The sequence below is a fragment of the Nelusetta ayraudi genome, unplaced genomic scaffold (assembly GCF_046127955.1).
Source record: "Nelusetta ayraudi isolate G7.1 ecotype Tasmania unplaced genomic scaffold, CSIRO-AGI_Nayr_v1 ptg000004l, whole genome shotgun sequence".
Classification (NCBI taxonomy): domain Eukaryota; kingdom Metazoa; phylum Chordata; class Actinopteri; order Tetraodontiformes; family Monacanthidae; genus Nelusetta; species Nelusetta ayraudi.
This window is the reverse complement of record NW_027466054.1, coordinates 8,074,150-8,090,674: the sequence shown is the minus strand read 5'-3', so window position 1 is coordinate 8,090,674 and position 16,525 is coordinate 8,074,150. Positions and strand designations below refer to the sequence as shown.

The following is a 16,525-nucleotide window of genomic DNA, read 5'->3' as shown; positions in this document are numbered from 1 at the left end:
GGATGGTTGCATTATAGCAATGCATAAGGGGAGGGATTAGTAAGTTAGAGCCTTAATATTTGTTAGCCTATCTGTGTTTTTAATGTGACCGTAGCGGTACAACAAGGAACAAACAGTACATACAGCATGTGGTGGGTTGCATAATGCACTATCTATAATCCCCCGTTATGAAGTTTGACTCGCTGCATAATCTAAATAATGCAGCACCTCTATTATCCTGCAGAAAAGATCACACACATCATTAAACAGCTCCGTCTCTCATATATGTAAAAGGCCTCTTCATATTATGACTCAGGACTCAGAGGTGACACAATGACCCGTTGAGCTTCCTCCTGTGTTCATTTACTCCATGTCAAATGGAAACTGCGTGTTCTGCAGAGAGACGTGTTCGGACCTCTGGTTCTGTTCCGACCAGTTCAGGGCCAGTCAGGTTCCCATAGAGGCGTGGCTCTGAGTCAGTCGGTGGTCAGCGTGGTTAACGCCTCCTTCTTGCCCGTCACATCGCAGGGCTCGCCCTCCAGCAAGCGCAGAGGTCCCCTCCTTCAGCCCATTATCGAGGGTGAAACCGCACTCTTCTTCGATGATATCAAGGTGAAGAGCTGCTGCTGCTGCTGCTGCTGCTGCTGCTGCTGCCGCTGCCGCTGCCGCTTCTAAAATAATCACACTCCAGCTCCCCTGCCCTGCCCACAAACCCTCCCCTCCCCCAACCCCTTTCTAACGACCCAGACCGCTGCCTGTTGATTGGTGGCTTCCCGCCTCTGGCACACGTAGAGACTCTGAATCAGTAGCTGCCTGGACCTGATGTTTGAAACTCTGATTCATCTGCATTGGTTGGAGTGTGCGAGCTGAACTAGTGTCGACATTAATAATGATTGCTGTGGATGAATGATTATTATTTTTTATTTGTATTTTTTTTTTTTTTACTACTTGAGTCTGCACTGACCATATATTAACAAGTGGTTTCTCAAGAGTGAACCAGATACTTGAACTGGCCAGCGGGTCAAAGAAAAGTGTTATCTTCTATTACTGGTAATTAATATTGATTATTCAGCGACCTTTGTCCTGCACTGTGACAATTAAAGGTGCCATATTAAACTCAATCTGAGATCTTTGCTCCATCTCAGAGTCCATTGGAGCAGCCTTGGTCCCTGAGTGTAGTGTTGTCTGTATTATTATATGGTGCATTTACAGCAGTGTAGTGCTCTAGAATTCCAAGCAGGAATATTTTCACTGTTGCGTGTCCTCCTAGTTACAGGAGTTGGGTGTCTTGAGCAGTTTTCAACCTTTAGTGAACCAGAAAACATCCCAAGGCACAGCGCCAACCTAAGATATTAGAAAATGACACTTTTAGCTTAATAATGACAATATAGCATCTTCATCCATTTATACTAGCATAACCAATTATACGACTATTAGATGCACACAAAGCTGATATCCTGGGAGGAATTGAGGGAGAAAGCAAGGCTCTCATTGCTTTTAAAGCACAGTATTATTTTCTTAGACCAATTAAGTGAAATTGGATCATTTTCCACGGCACCTCTGACATTGTCTCACGGTACACTCGTGTACCACGGCACAGTGGTTGGAAAACACTGTCCTGGAGAACCCACTTCAAGAGATCGCTTGTGTTACTGGCTATAAGAATCCTGATGTTTATTTACGCCTTATTTTTCTAATGTAGTATTGTGATTAAATAACAAAATGTTGGCCTGAAGTTGAGAAGTATTCAAGGAGCAACTAGACGAAATCATTCTTGAATGCTGTCACAGCGGTTTTTAGACCGGTTTGACAGTCTAGTCGACCCACTCAAATCACAATCAAGTCAATTATGGTCCGCAGACCACGGCGGTGCACCCCGGCGGGCCGCATGGCGGTGTTTTCTGTCCCTTGGTGACTAACACGCCCCCTCCTGGTCGCCTCCGGTCGGCGTTGTTGTGGTCCCGCTGACCTCTCTGTGACCCCCACAGGAGGAGGAGGACGGCTCGGAGGACGACGCAGACGCCAAGACGCAGTTCACCACGGTGAGCGTGTGGCCCGACGTCAGCGTCATCAGCTTCCTGGACCACGTGGACGAGGAGGCAGACGGCTTCATCTCGCCCGTGGACGAGCTCTCCCCCTCCAAGAACACCAGCGACATGAGGCTGTCCAACCTGCACGCCGCCACCACGTAAGTCTCCAAGCGGAGCTGCTTATTGAGCATTTTATTGACGGTCAGATTTAACAGCGGCGTCTCCCCTCCACCCGGTCTGACAGGGAGGAGCTGGTGGTGCAGCTCCAAGAGGCCCGAGAGGAGAAGAAGCGGCTGCGCAAGAACCTGAAGGAGTTCGAGGACAAGTTCCTGCGGCAGAACGGCAGGTGAGAAGAAAGACATTTTGGAAGAAGACACCCCCCCCCCCCCTTCCCCCGCGGCTCTGCATTTACACGTCGCTCGCTGTTTGTTGTGCCGTCCCCGTAGGAACGTGCAGAAAGAGGACCGCTCCCCGCTGGCAGAGGAGTACAGCGAATACAAACACGTCAAGGCCAAACTGCGGCTGCTGGAAGTCCTCATCAGCAAAAGAGACTCCAGCAAGTTTATCTGAAGACAACTCACGTTAGAAACTCTCAAACGGGAGGCCCACCGCCCGCGTCGCCACTGCTGCTCGTGTCCCCGACTCGGAGGAACGTCCCGGTTAACCCCTTCCTGCCGACCGCAGCGGGCTCTTCCTGTGGAGCCGCCACCACAGATTCAGCACGACAGCTGCCCTCACTGCAGAGGTTCCCCTCCGGGCAGACCTCACCTTTCACAGGACCACCTTTTATACCCGTGACCCGAGCAGAGACGCACACAAACTGGAACTACAATCACTCTGGACGTCACTAATTTATGTAGTTTCTTTTTCTTTCTCTCTTTTTTTTAGTACAAAATTTATTTTTTTCTCACTTTGCCGTAGAAGTCTTAAAAAAAACAACAGTTGTTGAAAAAGATATGATTGCTATTTGAAAATCTTTGCAAATCAGAATTTTTGTGTGTATTTTTCCAAGACAGACGTCGGCAGTTGCATGACTCGTCAATGTTCACTAAACAAATGAGATTTGTGTGTTTCTGCTCTGGCATTGTGTAACACCGGGAATTCATTCTTTTTTCTAATTCATTCTAATTGCTTCTCTAGAAGTTAAATCCAGTATTTCCTCTCAAACTTTAATCCAACCCAAAGACAGAGATGAGCGGGAATGCAGGAGCTGTGAACCCAATCAGCTCATGTCTGTGATCCCTAGTGCTTTCTTCAACATTTGACTGGACATTAGAGGCACTGTTGTGTGTGTGAGTGTGACAGTGAGAGTGTGTGTTTGTGGGTTTTGTTTTGTTTTTTTTCCTTATTAACTTTGTGTCAAATAAGCTATTTCCTGTCTTGGAATCAATGATGTGCTCTTGTCACAATATTCAATGCTAAGAAGGATGTTTTGTGAGACTCTGACAGACTAGACCTGGTCCTGGTCCTGGTCCTGGTCCTGGTCCTGGTTGGCCTCTCCTGTAGTCCACCTGTTCTTACTGTGTAAATATGGATGGATGTGTACGTTTACATTTCTGTGGGCGAGTACACTTTTCCTTTCTTTGTCCGACACGGACGATGATGACTGTGTATTTTGTTCTGCTGAATGTAAACACTGGCCAGGCTTCAATGAACTCTTGAGTGTGTACATTTTAGTACATCAATTTCTATTTTGTATATAATATAAATGAAATCATATTTTTACTGAAACTGTGCAGGCTGTGTGTTCTGATTTTCTCTGTGTGGGATGATGATGACGATGACGATGATGATGATGATGATGATGATGATGATGATGATGATGATGATGCGAGAACTCGATTCGCTCTAACTAGAAGTGTCAAGCAGGAAACAGTCGATCACATTATTTGGTGCAACAGTCATGTTTGTGATGATTATTATAGTGCAACGCCACTATCTTATCGAAGGTAAGAGAAGGAGGCTATGACGGCACAATATTTATAAAGCAGGTTATCTTTTTTTAAGAAGCTGCTGTAAATAATGAAAATGAAGTGACCTATTTTTTAGTCCATCAATTAATCCTAAGTTTCCTGGACAAAGTTTAGAGGGCGGGAAATGGGCACATCATATCTGAGCTCTTAGCTTGTTTGTCTGGGGAACATTTTGTCTAAAGTAGGTCATCTGAAAAGAAACAAAACAAAGGGTAGACAGCATTATAAAGTGCTGATGACCTCTCAGTAAAAATAGTCCTAACGAGCTTTCAGACTGTTACTGTGTCGTGAGTGTTATTTTACGGATTGCTCCCCTTTGCCACCCGACCCAGATGGAACGGTTAATATGGTGCATTTGTTGCTGACCACAAATGGCTGAAGTAGACGTTTGCTGAATTTGAATTTTGGCGTTCCATAATGTCAGCAAAATGACACAGTGCGTTTACTGCTGCTTTCTGCGGATCACATCTATTACACTGTGGCTCAGCACCGTGCAGAGCTGAATGTACTCTTTTGGCAGAAGGATGCGATTGAATGGAAGCATTCAGAAACTAGAAAACAAGGGGAAGCAACTTATTCAGCCCTCTGTTTACACAGTCCAAAAAAATTCTGACTTTTTGTCTCTTGGTAAAACTTGTCCTCGTTAAACCCCGATAATGTTTGAAAGGAGACAACAAAAAAAAGGCGAGTTGAGGATGTGTGGGGCAAATACCTGACCTCAGATGTTCTTAATGTTTTGGTTTTGTTTTGTTTTTTTATGAACAACCTTCTGGAAAGTGGGGCAGGCAGAGGGTGAACATGTTCTCATTTGTAGGGAGTTCAGGCCAGAGACGGATTATTTTAAGAAAACATTGATCAAGTGAGTCTTGCACTATGTGGGAGCTAAAAGATGAGTTCAAATATAGGGAAGAGGGGGACGGATAAGAAGCTTTCACAACGTGATGTTTTATTTTTAAAAGTTGGCTGGGACAGACATCCTTGTGCAGAATCCCTGCTAATATGCAAAAAATAAAAAATATAATAATTGTAATAATAATAATAATAATAATAATAATAATAATAACACATTTTAAGTATTACATTAAAAGGTGCAAGAGTCAAGGGCTGCACAAACCTTTGCATAGGACTAAACTCTGCCAGAGAAATCAAAACTGAGTCATACAGGTATAGTAAATGAACATGAATAATTTTTGTGCACATGCAGTATAGAGTTAACCAGGAGGAAGAACGGCCCACTGAAAAGAGTTCAGAGTGAGACCCTCAGTAAGAAAAGAACTAAAACCCAGCTGGTTGAACACCTTCTCTGTCCGAGCTGTTTTAGTGTGTTATTGCTAAATCAATCTAAAGTCACTCTGACACCACTGCCATGTATGAAATATATAAAATATAAATATATATATATATGTATATATATGTATACTGTATATGCAGGACCATTCCACATACCAAAGTACAACCTAATGAAACAGATTCTTGATTTTTTTTTTTTTTTTTTTTTTCCTTTTTAAGTATAAACAGGAATCTATCATACATATCAGGGCGAACTTTAGCAGATTTTACAATACAGTTGGACGTATCACATCATATGTTTTTAACATTTCTGATTAACTTGTAAACAAATTGATTACAATTGCCCATTTTTAACTTGTATATGGTATAGTAGCACATAAGCGTATTCCTTTTGCTGGTGGCGCTTAATAGAGTTGCTAAATATGGAGCTGGAGCCGGCAACGTGTTAGCTTAGCCTAGCAAGACTGATGGAGTCTACAGCCTCGCCAGCGTGTGGCCTTCAGTTATGGTAAAAACGTGAAGCTGACAAACTGTAAACCTCTTTCACGCCGTTTGGAGTAATCGAGACAAGATGTAACACAGGTAAAGTGAAAAGAACAAGAAATTAAACCAAACCAAATAAATGCTAGTTGAAAATTGTGAATTTCTTCGGACACTTCTCCCAAGTGTACAATGTTTTGGTTTATGCCCTAAATCTGACGCACCAAGTGGGAACATAAAACAGTGATTTGGTCAAATTCAAGTCTTAATGCAGACACAGAATGCATTAGTAAACTTAAAATATATATATATAACAATGAGCAGAGCTGCTGCTGTTTGCTGGCAGACAAGCTAAGTGTGCCGTCATTTTCCACCGACAGCGGCTAAGCTAAGCTAGCAGGCTGCCACCTTTTGCCAAAATTTCAAACAATAAATGACAATTAGTTTTTTATATTTTAATGTTTTTCTGCTTTCACTCGAGAACATGCACACAGACAACAGCCACTAAAACCAGCTGGAAAAGTCCAGGTCTTTTTTCTCTCTTGTAGGTTTTGCTATAGAAGGCAACACTGTTGAATGCAGGTTCAAGAACAGAGTCCGCTGCTCGGCGATCCACAGCTTAAAGGTAAAGAGGAATTGCAGGTAATATTCAGCTGGATACTCTTCAGGGCGGGAGGTCAGGCTGCTGTCCCCACTTAAAAGCATCGCTTCTCCCAGGGTTTCCCTCAAAGTGCTATTTACACACAAATGTACACATGATGTTTGGTCAAAAAATAACAGCTCTATATCACAAATTAAGAGTAACAAAAAGGGGAGCCACTTCGTCCTCAACAGAATTTTGTAAAGTGAAAAATAGAGTTGATTATAAAATACAAAGCGGCGGCAACAAAAAAAAAAAAGAAAATTAAATCATTCAGACTTAAAGTAGTTTTTTTTGGGGGGGGGGTTTGGGCTTTGTTTGTTTTTAAGTTCAACCCTCTTGGCTCTTTCACTCTTTGAGTTCTTGGTAAACAGAAAAAAAAAAAATCTGTCTTCAGAATATTAAATCATCCAAGAAGGAAAAGAAACATCACCCAAAACGACTGAGCCAACAGTTTTTCCATTTCCTTAATTAGACCTTTTTCAGATTGAAGACTCCCTGGACGCCTCTGACGCCGACTCGCTGGCGTCTTTTGCCGTTTAAAGTGCTTGAAGAGCGGAGCGGCGTCGCGGCGACGCGGCCCCTCAGACCAGACTGAAGCCCTCGTACTGCTCCACGGCCTGCGTGAGGCGGCGGTGCACCGTCTCTTTGGTCTGGTAGCGGGGCATGTCCAGCAGGTTGTAGCAGGTGTGCGCCACGGGCAGGTAGTGCTCCTGGGCCGTGGTGGACTGGATGACGATGCGCAGGCTCTCCATGCCGTGGATGGGGATCCGGTCGCTGCCCGTCAGGAACACTGCAGTGCCAGAGAGAGGTTTTAAAAAGAAAAATGGTGCAGCTGGGACTTATTGGGGTGTGGCTCTGCTTTTGTCCTGTCCTGCCCCACTGTAAAGTCCATCATTAGATCAGGGAAAGGCGAGTGAATAAAGAAGAAGTTTGTAGAAGCTGAAAACATTTCTGAAGGCTAAGCACAAAGATCAACACCGTCATGGTCAAAATGAATTTGTTAAGTCTGCAGACTGCAAAGGTCTTATTTTATTTCAATTTTTTTATTTTTTTTAATGCAATAATTGATGCATCTCCTGTGTCCTTCCTGCATTATGTCCCTACCGAGTTCTGCAAGTTTTTCCACCTTCCCCGGACCGGAGACTCTGATTGGTGCCATGTGCTCCCCGTTAAGCCGCCCTCCTCGTCAGTTTGGCTTCCTCTGAGTTCTTTACTCAGACCTGAACTACTCAGCAGGAGATGACTCTCAGGTTGACACCTTGCACACCTGCACACCATGCAACGCAGCGACGGTGGTTCAGCTGTGCACCTTTGACGACTACCTCTGCAGGCATGCGCTCTGACCGGCTGGCCTGGTAGGTAGGGGCTCCACTGGGTTAAGCTCCGGGCTTTTCTCAGGTATCAAGTGAACTGTGTGAGAGTTGGCAGAGGCTGTTGCAGCTCAACCACAAAACTGTCACACTTGTTTTAAATGAACTCGAGGGCATGGATGGAGGTTCGAGGAATGCACACGTTTGAATGTAGTCAGGTACGGGCCTAAACGAGTGACATCATCAGGCTGCTGTAGTTCATTAGTGAGCCGAGCTGCTCGGCAGGTTGACTTAACCTGGAACACTGTTAGCACCAGCCGCTAGTCTGTGTGAGTTTGGCCTATTGTTAATTAGAGATACAATATACTGCCCACAACCCTGCTCTCCATCCTGCTGTTGGTGCCTGGTGACTGCTAAGCCACAGGAGTCATTTTCAGGGTTGAACCGCACTTTTCTAAATAGAATTAACTGAGCTTGTTAAGTAGAAAATGAGTACAAAGTACAGAGAACTTTGTTAGATGTAAGTAGCGTCTACATTAAACTGTCATTAAACCCTGAGGAAACCTCTCGCCACGGCTTAAGGAGCTCACTAGTATGTAAAACTGAGTCTACCAACATTGCCAATACGGGCTCATACAGCAGCTCACAGGGCTCTTATGCCGCTGGGTTCCAGAGAAAATGTGCAACTTGCTCAGATTCTGCTGTCACCTGTATACCAGAGACCGACAACCCATCCCACAGTGCAGGAGAGATGCTTACGCAAGAACTGCTTCTTCTTCTCCAGCGAGAACTCGTGGAAAACCTCCCAGAACAGCCTGATGGTTGGATGAGTGGCTGTGAACTCCCCTTTGTAAACGGCATTCTGCAAAGACACAAGTCGGTGGAAGGAATCCAGTTTAGCATTAGAGACGGTGGAGAGTCCTTGCTATTGATGTTGCAGCGCCGCCAGCAGGCCAGGTTTTCAACAACACCTTTGTTTTGATGTTTTGTTAATGCATAGAATTTGACGTCATACAGGCAACTGCTGGTGTAGTACAGTACACCTCCTGCCAGCAATGTACCGCGTGTACTCTGACTAACATGCCAGATGTCCGTCACTGTTCCAGCTGAGCTCCAGTGTCTCAGTTAGGATCAGGAGGGGGCCATTCTAATGCGACTATAAGAAGTGACTGTCTTTCAGTCCAGAGTGATCTAAACCTGCACGGGGAGGCGTGTTTCAGAACTCCTCCTCCTCCTCCTGCAGCAGCAGCAGCAGCAGCAGCAGCAGCAGCAGCACCGTCGCATCTGCTGAACTCCCACCGCTCACCTTCTCCATCTCCTCCCAGTTGTAGTTGTTGTTGCCGACCACCATGGCCATCAGCTCGCTGGGCTGGAACAGCGACAGGATCTCCCCGCCGCACACCTTGAGGAAGCCGGAGGAGAAGGCAGAGTACTGCTCGCTGACCGAGTCCGAGAACACGTAGCGCAGGTAGGCCTCCACGAAGTCCTTCCTGCAGGCGGCAAAACACAAACACAAAGGTTAACAACAAAACACGGGTGTGGAGGGGGGTTGGGGGTGGGGGGGGGGGGTGAATCAGACTTCATCCCCACTAATCACTTTGCAGTTATCAGGAAAGAATTCATTCCGGCTCCGACGTGGCACCCTAAACACTCTCTTCCCGTCCATTGTGTGCGTTAATCCCCAATGCAGCTGTGGCTCGGAGCTTTCGCGCTTTGTTTTTTTTTTAATTCACGCCGATATCAGATCATCAGCAGCCTCCTCGACCGGTGGGACTTTGTTGACTCTGCTGAAAAAGTTCAGTCCTCCCAGTGGTTTTCCGCTGTGTTCGTCATTACAGAGTAGCACTCATCGGCCACTTTATAAGGTACATTAAGCACTTTTCATTACAAAATCTCAACGTGCTACAGATGAAAACAAAAACAGAAAAAAAACTGTGAATCAACACAATTAAATCAGCTCTAGGTAACTTTTCCACCATAAAATGATGATTCCAAACGCAGTGAAGCGGTAGATAACCGATTAATAGGATCAACGGTGCCGCCTCGGCAGCGAGAGTCTTTAATCAGAACTCAGAGTCAAACAAACGCCAGCGTACTCTCCTCTCTGCCTGTTAACACTCGAAAGCCTTTCTAGAGAAGAATGTTTTCAAGCCTGCATTAAGAGAGTCCAGTCCAGCTAAGTTGGGCCTTCAGCTGGGTGGGAGCACTACTGTTGTACAGGCGTGGAGCAGCTGAGCTAAAGGTGGATGGAGAGTTTGGTTTCCGGGGCTCGGAGGATCAGGCTGCCTGTGGGTCTGAGGTAGCGGGTGGACGACTGCGGAGCGATCATTTCTCAGAGATATGTAGGTGCATGAGCAGTGATGCATTTGCGAGTGAGCAGCAGGATTTAGTAGTTGATCCGGGTTGAGACGGGGGTCCAGTGCAGTGTGCACAGAATGGGGGTTTTGTGTTTGTGTTTTCTGACTCTCATCAGGACCCTGGCAGCGCCGTTCTGGATGTTCTTGCCAGGAATCCCCAAAAAGAGTCCGTCACAATAGTCCAGCCTCGAGGAGATAAAGGACCAGCTGTTCTGCGTGTTCTAAGTGTGGAGATATTTCAGAGGTGGTAGAAAGATGTCGTGCAAAGTTGTTTTAACGTGGCAGCTGAGTGCATGCATGCAGACACCGCTGTGAGGTTGGAGGGGCGGTGCCTCCAGAGAGGCTCTTCTGCACATCCTGGTCTTAACCAGTGACTATCTCAGCTTCCTGTTGCCTCTCCATGGTTTCCAACCAGTCTGCCCACTCTGACCTTTGACCCCTAACATCAACAAGGCATTTCCCTCCACACAACTGCCACTCACTGGACATGTTTGCCTTGAGATGGTTGTGCCAGAGTCAAAATCCGAGTAAGTCAGCAGTTTCCTGGAGTCCTGAGTTCAGCCCGTCTGCTAACAACAACCATGCCGCCTTCAACGTCTCCTAAATCCACTTTGCTCAACTCCAACTTCAGCAAGTCGTCTTTACACGAGCCATGCGATTGGCTCATTCGCCATTTGTGTTAACAGGCAATACAACATTTTACCAAATAAAGTGGCCACTGAGTAGTTTGCAAACTATAACTTGACTCTCGATTCGGTCTAAAAGTTCGACGTGTTGCATGAGTCCCATTGAAGGAGAACAATCCGACTGAAATTTGCATCATTCAAGCTGATTTCTCTGAACAAATGCCACGAAACACAAGCGGCCGCTGTCATTAACACAGCGTTGCGGAGAAACGATGACTTTGCTGCAACAACATCCTGTGAAAACACGAACGTGCTCGGAATCAGGAAGCGAGAGCGCCCAGAATCCTCCTTCGTGTAACGAGGCAGGATGCAGAAATCTTTGCACGCACTCCCACTGCGACCAACTCAGTCGTCCTCCAAATCATCCAGGTTTAACGTCGCCGCCGCCGCCGCCGCCCTGCCTGTTAAATCTGCTTCTGCTTTTCAGATTTGGGTTTTGAGGGGATTTCTGTTTGCAGGGGCATCTTGGGTCAGCGCCGCTCTCGCCATCTGTTCAGCGGCGGCACGCTGCACCGCGATCAGCGGCACTCGGCCGGGGATGATGATGATGATGATGATGATGACGGAAATGAAGAAATACAGCAAACAATAACAGAAAAGCACTCTTTGACCTTGAGCTCTGTGAGAATATGATAATCTCCATGCCAGAACAAAATTGCATTTGTGTCCCAGATAGGAGAGAGTGGATCTCAATTAAAAGCCTTTTAAGAGCAACAAGGGGTGACTCGATTGGATTTCCTTCTTTACAAACGTGATTTCCCAGCTGTTGTTGGGCCTCACCTGTTGTTTTTGGTCACGCTGATGCCCTCGCCTCCCGGGACGAGCTCCTTCACTTCGGTCATGCCGTAGTTCTCCCGCGTGATCTGGCGCGCGAACAAAACAGCGGAGTTCAGAGGTTTGCGTGATGCACAGCAACAGATCTCAGCACCCCCCCCCCCCCCCCCCCCCCAACATGCATTATTCAGATCCATTTGCTGCTCCTCATCAGGGGGAAGGTAGGCTGAATGTTAATGTGGATGATTGTTCTGTGCGGGCACGTCGCTGGAAGTCAAGTGGCTGATTTCACAGGGAAGTTAAGATATTTTTAGGGAGCCATACAGCGACAGCGACGGTGAGCTTCAAGCTTGAGGGAGTTCCCAATGCTGATGATACTGTTTTAATGTCATTAGCGCTGGCGTTAAAGGGACAGTTAACCCAACTTAAAGAAACACTCTGTATCGGTGGTTTTTCATCCACACAACCATTCTGGAGTTTCACAGGCAAAAAGATTGATTGATTGATTGATATACTTTTACTTTTTTTCTTTTTTTTTTTAGAATTCAACACAATTGTGCATTAAAGACTCCAAAACCAAAAACAAATGGAGAAAATAACAGTTGTGGATGAAATATCCCTTTAAGAATGACAGCCCACAGTAGTGCAATTAGTGCAATGTATGCTGTTTTTAACGTCAGTTCCAGTGTTTCAAGCTTCTTCCCAGTGGAATCAGATGACTCAGCTCAGTGGGCCAACACACTGGAATAGCTTCAACCAAATTAATGCCTCAGTTCATCATTATGAATTCATCTTGCCAGCTGCTTATGCAAGAGCTGCTTTTATCCAGCATCCCAGCACAGAGGATGATCCTTTTAAGCTTAGTTAGCATGTAGCTTCCTCAATAAATCTGCTTAAAATGGGCCATCTGAAAATGGCAAGTGTTTTTAAACCCAATTATTTTATTATTATTATCATCATTTGCACTGAATGCACTAAGAGCATGGACCTGTCTGGTTCTATTGCACTGGAGAGAAAGTTGGGAAGTCTTTAAAATGAAGCAACTTGCATCTGAACAACCATAAAAACAACATGTTAAAATGATGTCTAACCACATAAGAGAATAATTTAGTTTTGGCAAATTGAATCAAGATAAACCATTACAGAAAAGTTGAGCAGAAACGTCTCCTCCACATCATTTCCATCATAATCCAGAAGGTGTCTCAGACTCCTGCAGAGGACGAAGACGGAACAACATGATGAGCCCAACGGCCAGGGAAATTAAAAAAATTCCTATAGCAGTTTTACTGGGAATAATGGAAACGCTGAATCGATCAGTATGTTAGATCGAGAAGATTATTATTCTAATATAATATAATATTCCGGAAGGATTTTATTTTATTTTTTTTTTTTTAAAGCTCAGAGCTCTGAGATCACAGTAATGAGGACAACATAAAAATACCATTAAAAAAAAAAAAAAATCATATACAACAGTTTTATGTCTTGAATTTGTCGTGGACCTGTGGGGCAGCCACTGGATCAACCAGGCCAAAATCAAACTGTAGCACTTCAACTGTTTTCTTTTTTGTTTGTTTCTTTTAGTTGGTTTTTTTTCCAGGTTAGGTTGTTGGCAACAACAAGGCTGTTTGCTCCCCGACGCCGGCTGAGCAGGATGTGCAGCCACACACGTGCTAATCTCAAAATCAATGCACAACTGGACACAATCTGGCGCTCCAGTAAATACGGCCTCTTCCTCTCGCAATCAAGCAGCATTTCCTAAAACGCACTCAGCAGTTTCACTGGTTGCATAACAGCAGTGACACCAAGTGTGACCCTGACCACATGAGGGGGAGGAATTTTCATTGTTTGTTTAGGACAATTTAGTAGCAGATTCAGGTGATCTTTTAATCACTTTGATATCCTTGTTTCTAATATTTTGGTGCATGTTTACCATTAAAGCCTCATGCACTGCCCTCCTTCCCTCCCCAGCTCACTATCCCCCTCCCCCGCCCGCCCATGTGACCTGGCCTCGGTGGGCGAGAGCTCCTTGAAGTCGTCCAGCGTCGGCGACACGTCCAGCAGCTTCTTGTAGAGCGCCAGCGGGAAGTGGAGGTCCACCACGGTGGAGTTGTAGATGGCCAGGCCGCAGATGATCCCGATCAGGTGAAACCAGTTCTGCTCCACAAAACACTTAAAGAGACACACACACACACAAGATTTTTAAGCTTAAGATGTTCCAAATTAATCAACCAATTAGAAAGCAAGTGACCCAATCATAACGTAATATTCAAAATAAAATAAAATGTAATTTAAAAAAAATAATTTATAACTTTTAACCACAGCCAAAGAGCAAACCAACTGATCCCACCAGAGCAGCTTGAAGCAACAGCGTCCCCAGTGGGAAGAAACCTGAAGTTTTATTGAAGTGGTTAAAACCCAATATTAAAACTATTTTGTATATTTTTCTATTGCAAGTTTCACCTTAATTCTCTAAAATTCTCTCTGTCGGAACAATCTGCAAACTGAAGTGTTAGTTTCCAGTGTTTTTCAACCACTCTGACTGTCAGATAATGTCAGGTCTGCCTTGAAAAATTATCCAATTTCACTTAATTGGTCTAAAAAATGACAACATTCCATTGTCGAGTGACTGTGCTTTAAAAGGAATGTAAGCGTATTTTTCTCCAGGGGACATCAGCTTTGTGTGGATCTAAACAGGCCCAGGTTTCACACTGAGCGAGTAGAAATTAATTAAAAGACTACATTGTCTTTTTTTTTTTTCCCCAAAAAATGAAAAACACAGCTTTAGACTTAAAACTGCTAAAGAGAAACAGAAATACGAAGAAAAAAAAAAGAAAAAAAAAGAGAGAACAGGTCAGGATGACTCACTTTGTCTGAGAACCAAAGCAAGTTGGAGTCCTTGTAATTAGTGAACATCCCATACACCGGATTCATGAGCTCCTTGAGCAGGAGCAGGAAGAACTCTTTCGTGACGCCGCCGGCGTCCACCGCTTCCTCCCCGTCGAAGATCACCTGCGTGGGGAAGCGCACGGCGACGCTGGCAGGTTAGGGGCAGGGTGTGAGGGGAGTTCAGACGAGCCACTGTGTTCACGCTCACCTTTAGCGGCTTCTTGAGGTCCACGTCCGAGTACATGGTGAGCTCCCGGAGCGTGTCGCTCACCAAGTGGTCCCTGCGTACGTGCAGTACCAGGTAGGGGTTCCGAGCGAGTTGCGGTTCCAGCGTGAGCAGCATGAAGACGTTGTGCAGGTTTGCACCGCTCACTGCCATCTTGGGGTTGTGGAGATGGAGAAAAGAATGGACTCAATGAAGCTTGATTCTTAGAGCTGAGCCGAGCCGGCGGTCACGTGTTGGATGTTAACAATTCATCGATTATTGATTAATTTTATGAATCAATTGGCCATTATTATAACAGTATAGTGTCATTATAGCAGTATAGTGGCAGGAAAGAGCAATTCACCTGTAGACACTGTGGTCAGAATATACCAAGAACAAGTTACTTTTAAACAATTTTTTTAGAAAATAAGTTGAACTATGACCCATTAGAAGTCAACCTAAAGTCAGAGGATAAATGTTCAGGGTGTTTATTGTTTTCCAATGTAAAACTGGCCGCTTATCAATGAATCGTTAAGTGATCGATAAGGTCAGTCAACTAACGATTAATGAATTAATCGATAATTTGCATCCCTACTGAGTACCTGCATTTGCAGTTCGGCATCAGTTTGCAGCATGGTTGTCTTGGCTTGAGCGTTCAGTATGAACGGGTAGGCACATAGGTTCACTGAGGGAAAGTCACTCTGCAGAGGCAACAAACAACAACACATTACATTTGTAAAAGGCATAATGTGCTGTCTTTACATTTGATTTAGTAGATTTAATTTCAGCTTCTAAAGTAAGTACCTGTGACGGCGGTGAGGATGATCCCACTTTCTAGAAAACACCAAAGAAAAAGTCATTATTTAAAGGAAGAACTGTGAACTGAACTGTGTTATTTAAACATACTTGTAATTTATTACTCATGCCATCACAGTGCACTTAAGGACTTGATCATGTCACTAAAACTACTGAAATATAATTACATGTTTTTGCTTACATTTGCACCAAGCTACATACCAATAGAATTTCATTGTTGTACGCATAATGACATTAAAGTCAATCATCATCATCATCATCATCATCAGATACATTTGTGCTGACGGTCACACTCACAATCTCAGCTTTATTCAGAAACCACTTGAGGTAGTCTTCCTGGATGTCCACCAGGCTGGTGATGTCGGGGATGTAGAAGCGGTTGTACTCCACGTGGTGGGCCTTTAAGTTTACCTGGGGACACCAAACAAAGATCAAACCAAACATCAACGCCCGTGAAAGGTGGCGACTGGAGAGGGAAGGGCGGAAACAGTGCAGGGCCAGGCGGGCTGATGTGGGGCGAGCGGTCAGGTCACCTTGTGGAGTTTTTCCAGCAGCCTGAGAGTGGCGGCGAAATAGTCCTCATAAAAGACAGGCACGAGCAGCGTTTTGCCTCCGGTTAGCAAAAATACCACGATACTCTTGTACATGTCCACCATCCTGGAAAAAAAGCTTTCGTCCACGAAACACCACCAGTTATCTGCGGGGACAGACACCATGTTATTTTACACAGAATAAAAATTAACTAAATTACTTTTACAAGTTGTTGGCTGGTGAATTTAAAACAAAGGAATCTGTCAACATTTTCCTTTTCCATTGCCCAAAAAACATTGTCGGAGGGGTTTTTAAATTATTAGTCAACTTTTATTAGAATATAAAATCACTTTTCAAAGAAGTAAAATCAAAAGGCACAGCACTATTTTGGTTCTGTGTGTTGTTTATCTGCTGTCTTTAGAAGACGAGGACAAACCAACAAACATTCCACACAAAAGATGATGTCACACGGGAGGGCGGAGCCGAAAACATTGGTTGACAAATGCACCCAAACAACTGCTCGACTCATTGTTTGGCGACTGATAAGTGCTACAGAGATTACAAG

At 44.8% G+C, this 16,525-nt stretch overlaps 2 protein-coding genes and 1 long non-coding RNA gene across 7 annotated transcripts in view; 2 read left to right on the top strand and 1 right to left on the bottom strand.

Moving 5' to 3' along the window:
• fam13a (family with sequence similarity 13 member A) overlaps positions 1-3,740 on the top strand; it is a 45,929-nt gene extending 42,189 nt beyond the window's left edge. For 2 of the 4 annotated variants that reach the window (XM_076032618.1, XM_076032623.1), the window contains 4 exons: positions 508-591; positions 1,968-2,167; positions 2,254-2,355; positions 2,456-3,740. In XM_076032618.1, the coding sequence (XP_075888733.1) occupies positions 508-591; positions 1,968-2,167; positions 2,254-2,355; positions 2,456-2,579 (510 nt within the window). In that variant the 3' untranslated portion in view covers positions 2,580-3,740. The remainder of the gene's footprint in view (positions 1-507; positions 592-1,967; positions 2,168-2,253; positions 2,356-2,455) is intronic. The other 2 variants (XM_076032630.1, XM_076032639.1) reach the window with 1 other exon arrangement.
• A 1,167-nt stretch (positions 3,741-4,907) lies between these two features.
• herc3 (HECT and RLD domain containing E3 ubiquitin protein ligase 3) overlaps positions 4,908-16,525 on the bottom strand; it is a 23,143-nt gene continuing 11,525 nt past the window's right edge. For both annotated transcript variants that reach the window (XM_076032764.1, XM_076032755.1), the window contains exons 14-25: positions 15,963-16,126; positions 15,727-15,840; positions 15,418-15,447; positions 15,216-15,314; positions 14,617-14,787; positions 14,388-14,531; positions 13,525-13,691; positions 12,666-12,732; positions 11,529-11,611; positions 9,012-9,195; positions 8,465-8,567; positions 4,908-7,185 (exon numbers count right to left, since the gene is read on the bottom strand). In XM_076032764.1, the coding sequence (XP_075888879.1) occupies positions 6,977-7,185; positions 8,465-8,567; positions 9,012-9,195; positions 11,529-11,611; positions 12,666-12,732; positions 13,525-13,691; positions 14,388-14,531; positions 14,617-14,787; positions 15,216-15,314; positions 15,418-15,447; positions 15,727-15,840; positions 15,963-16,126 (1,535 nt within the window). In that variant the 3' untranslated portion in view covers positions 4,908-6,976. The remainder of the gene's footprint in view (positions 7,186-8,464; positions 8,568-9,011; positions 9,196-11,528; positions 11,612-12,665; positions 12,733-13,524; positions 13,692-14,387; positions 14,532-14,616; positions 14,788-15,215; positions 15,315-15,417; positions 15,448-15,726; positions 15,841-15,962; positions 16,127-16,525) is intronic.
• The window catches only part of LOC142892639 (uncharacterized), a 9,582-nt gene continuing 5,861 nt past the window's right edge, over positions 12,805-16,525 (top strand). Inside the window, exons 1-2 of the long non-coding RNA XR_012927471.1 lie at positions 12,805-13,237; positions 13,491-13,664. This is a non-coding gene — a long non-coding RNA (uncharacterized LOC142892639). The remainder of the gene's footprint in view (positions 13,238-13,490; positions 13,665-16,525) is intronic.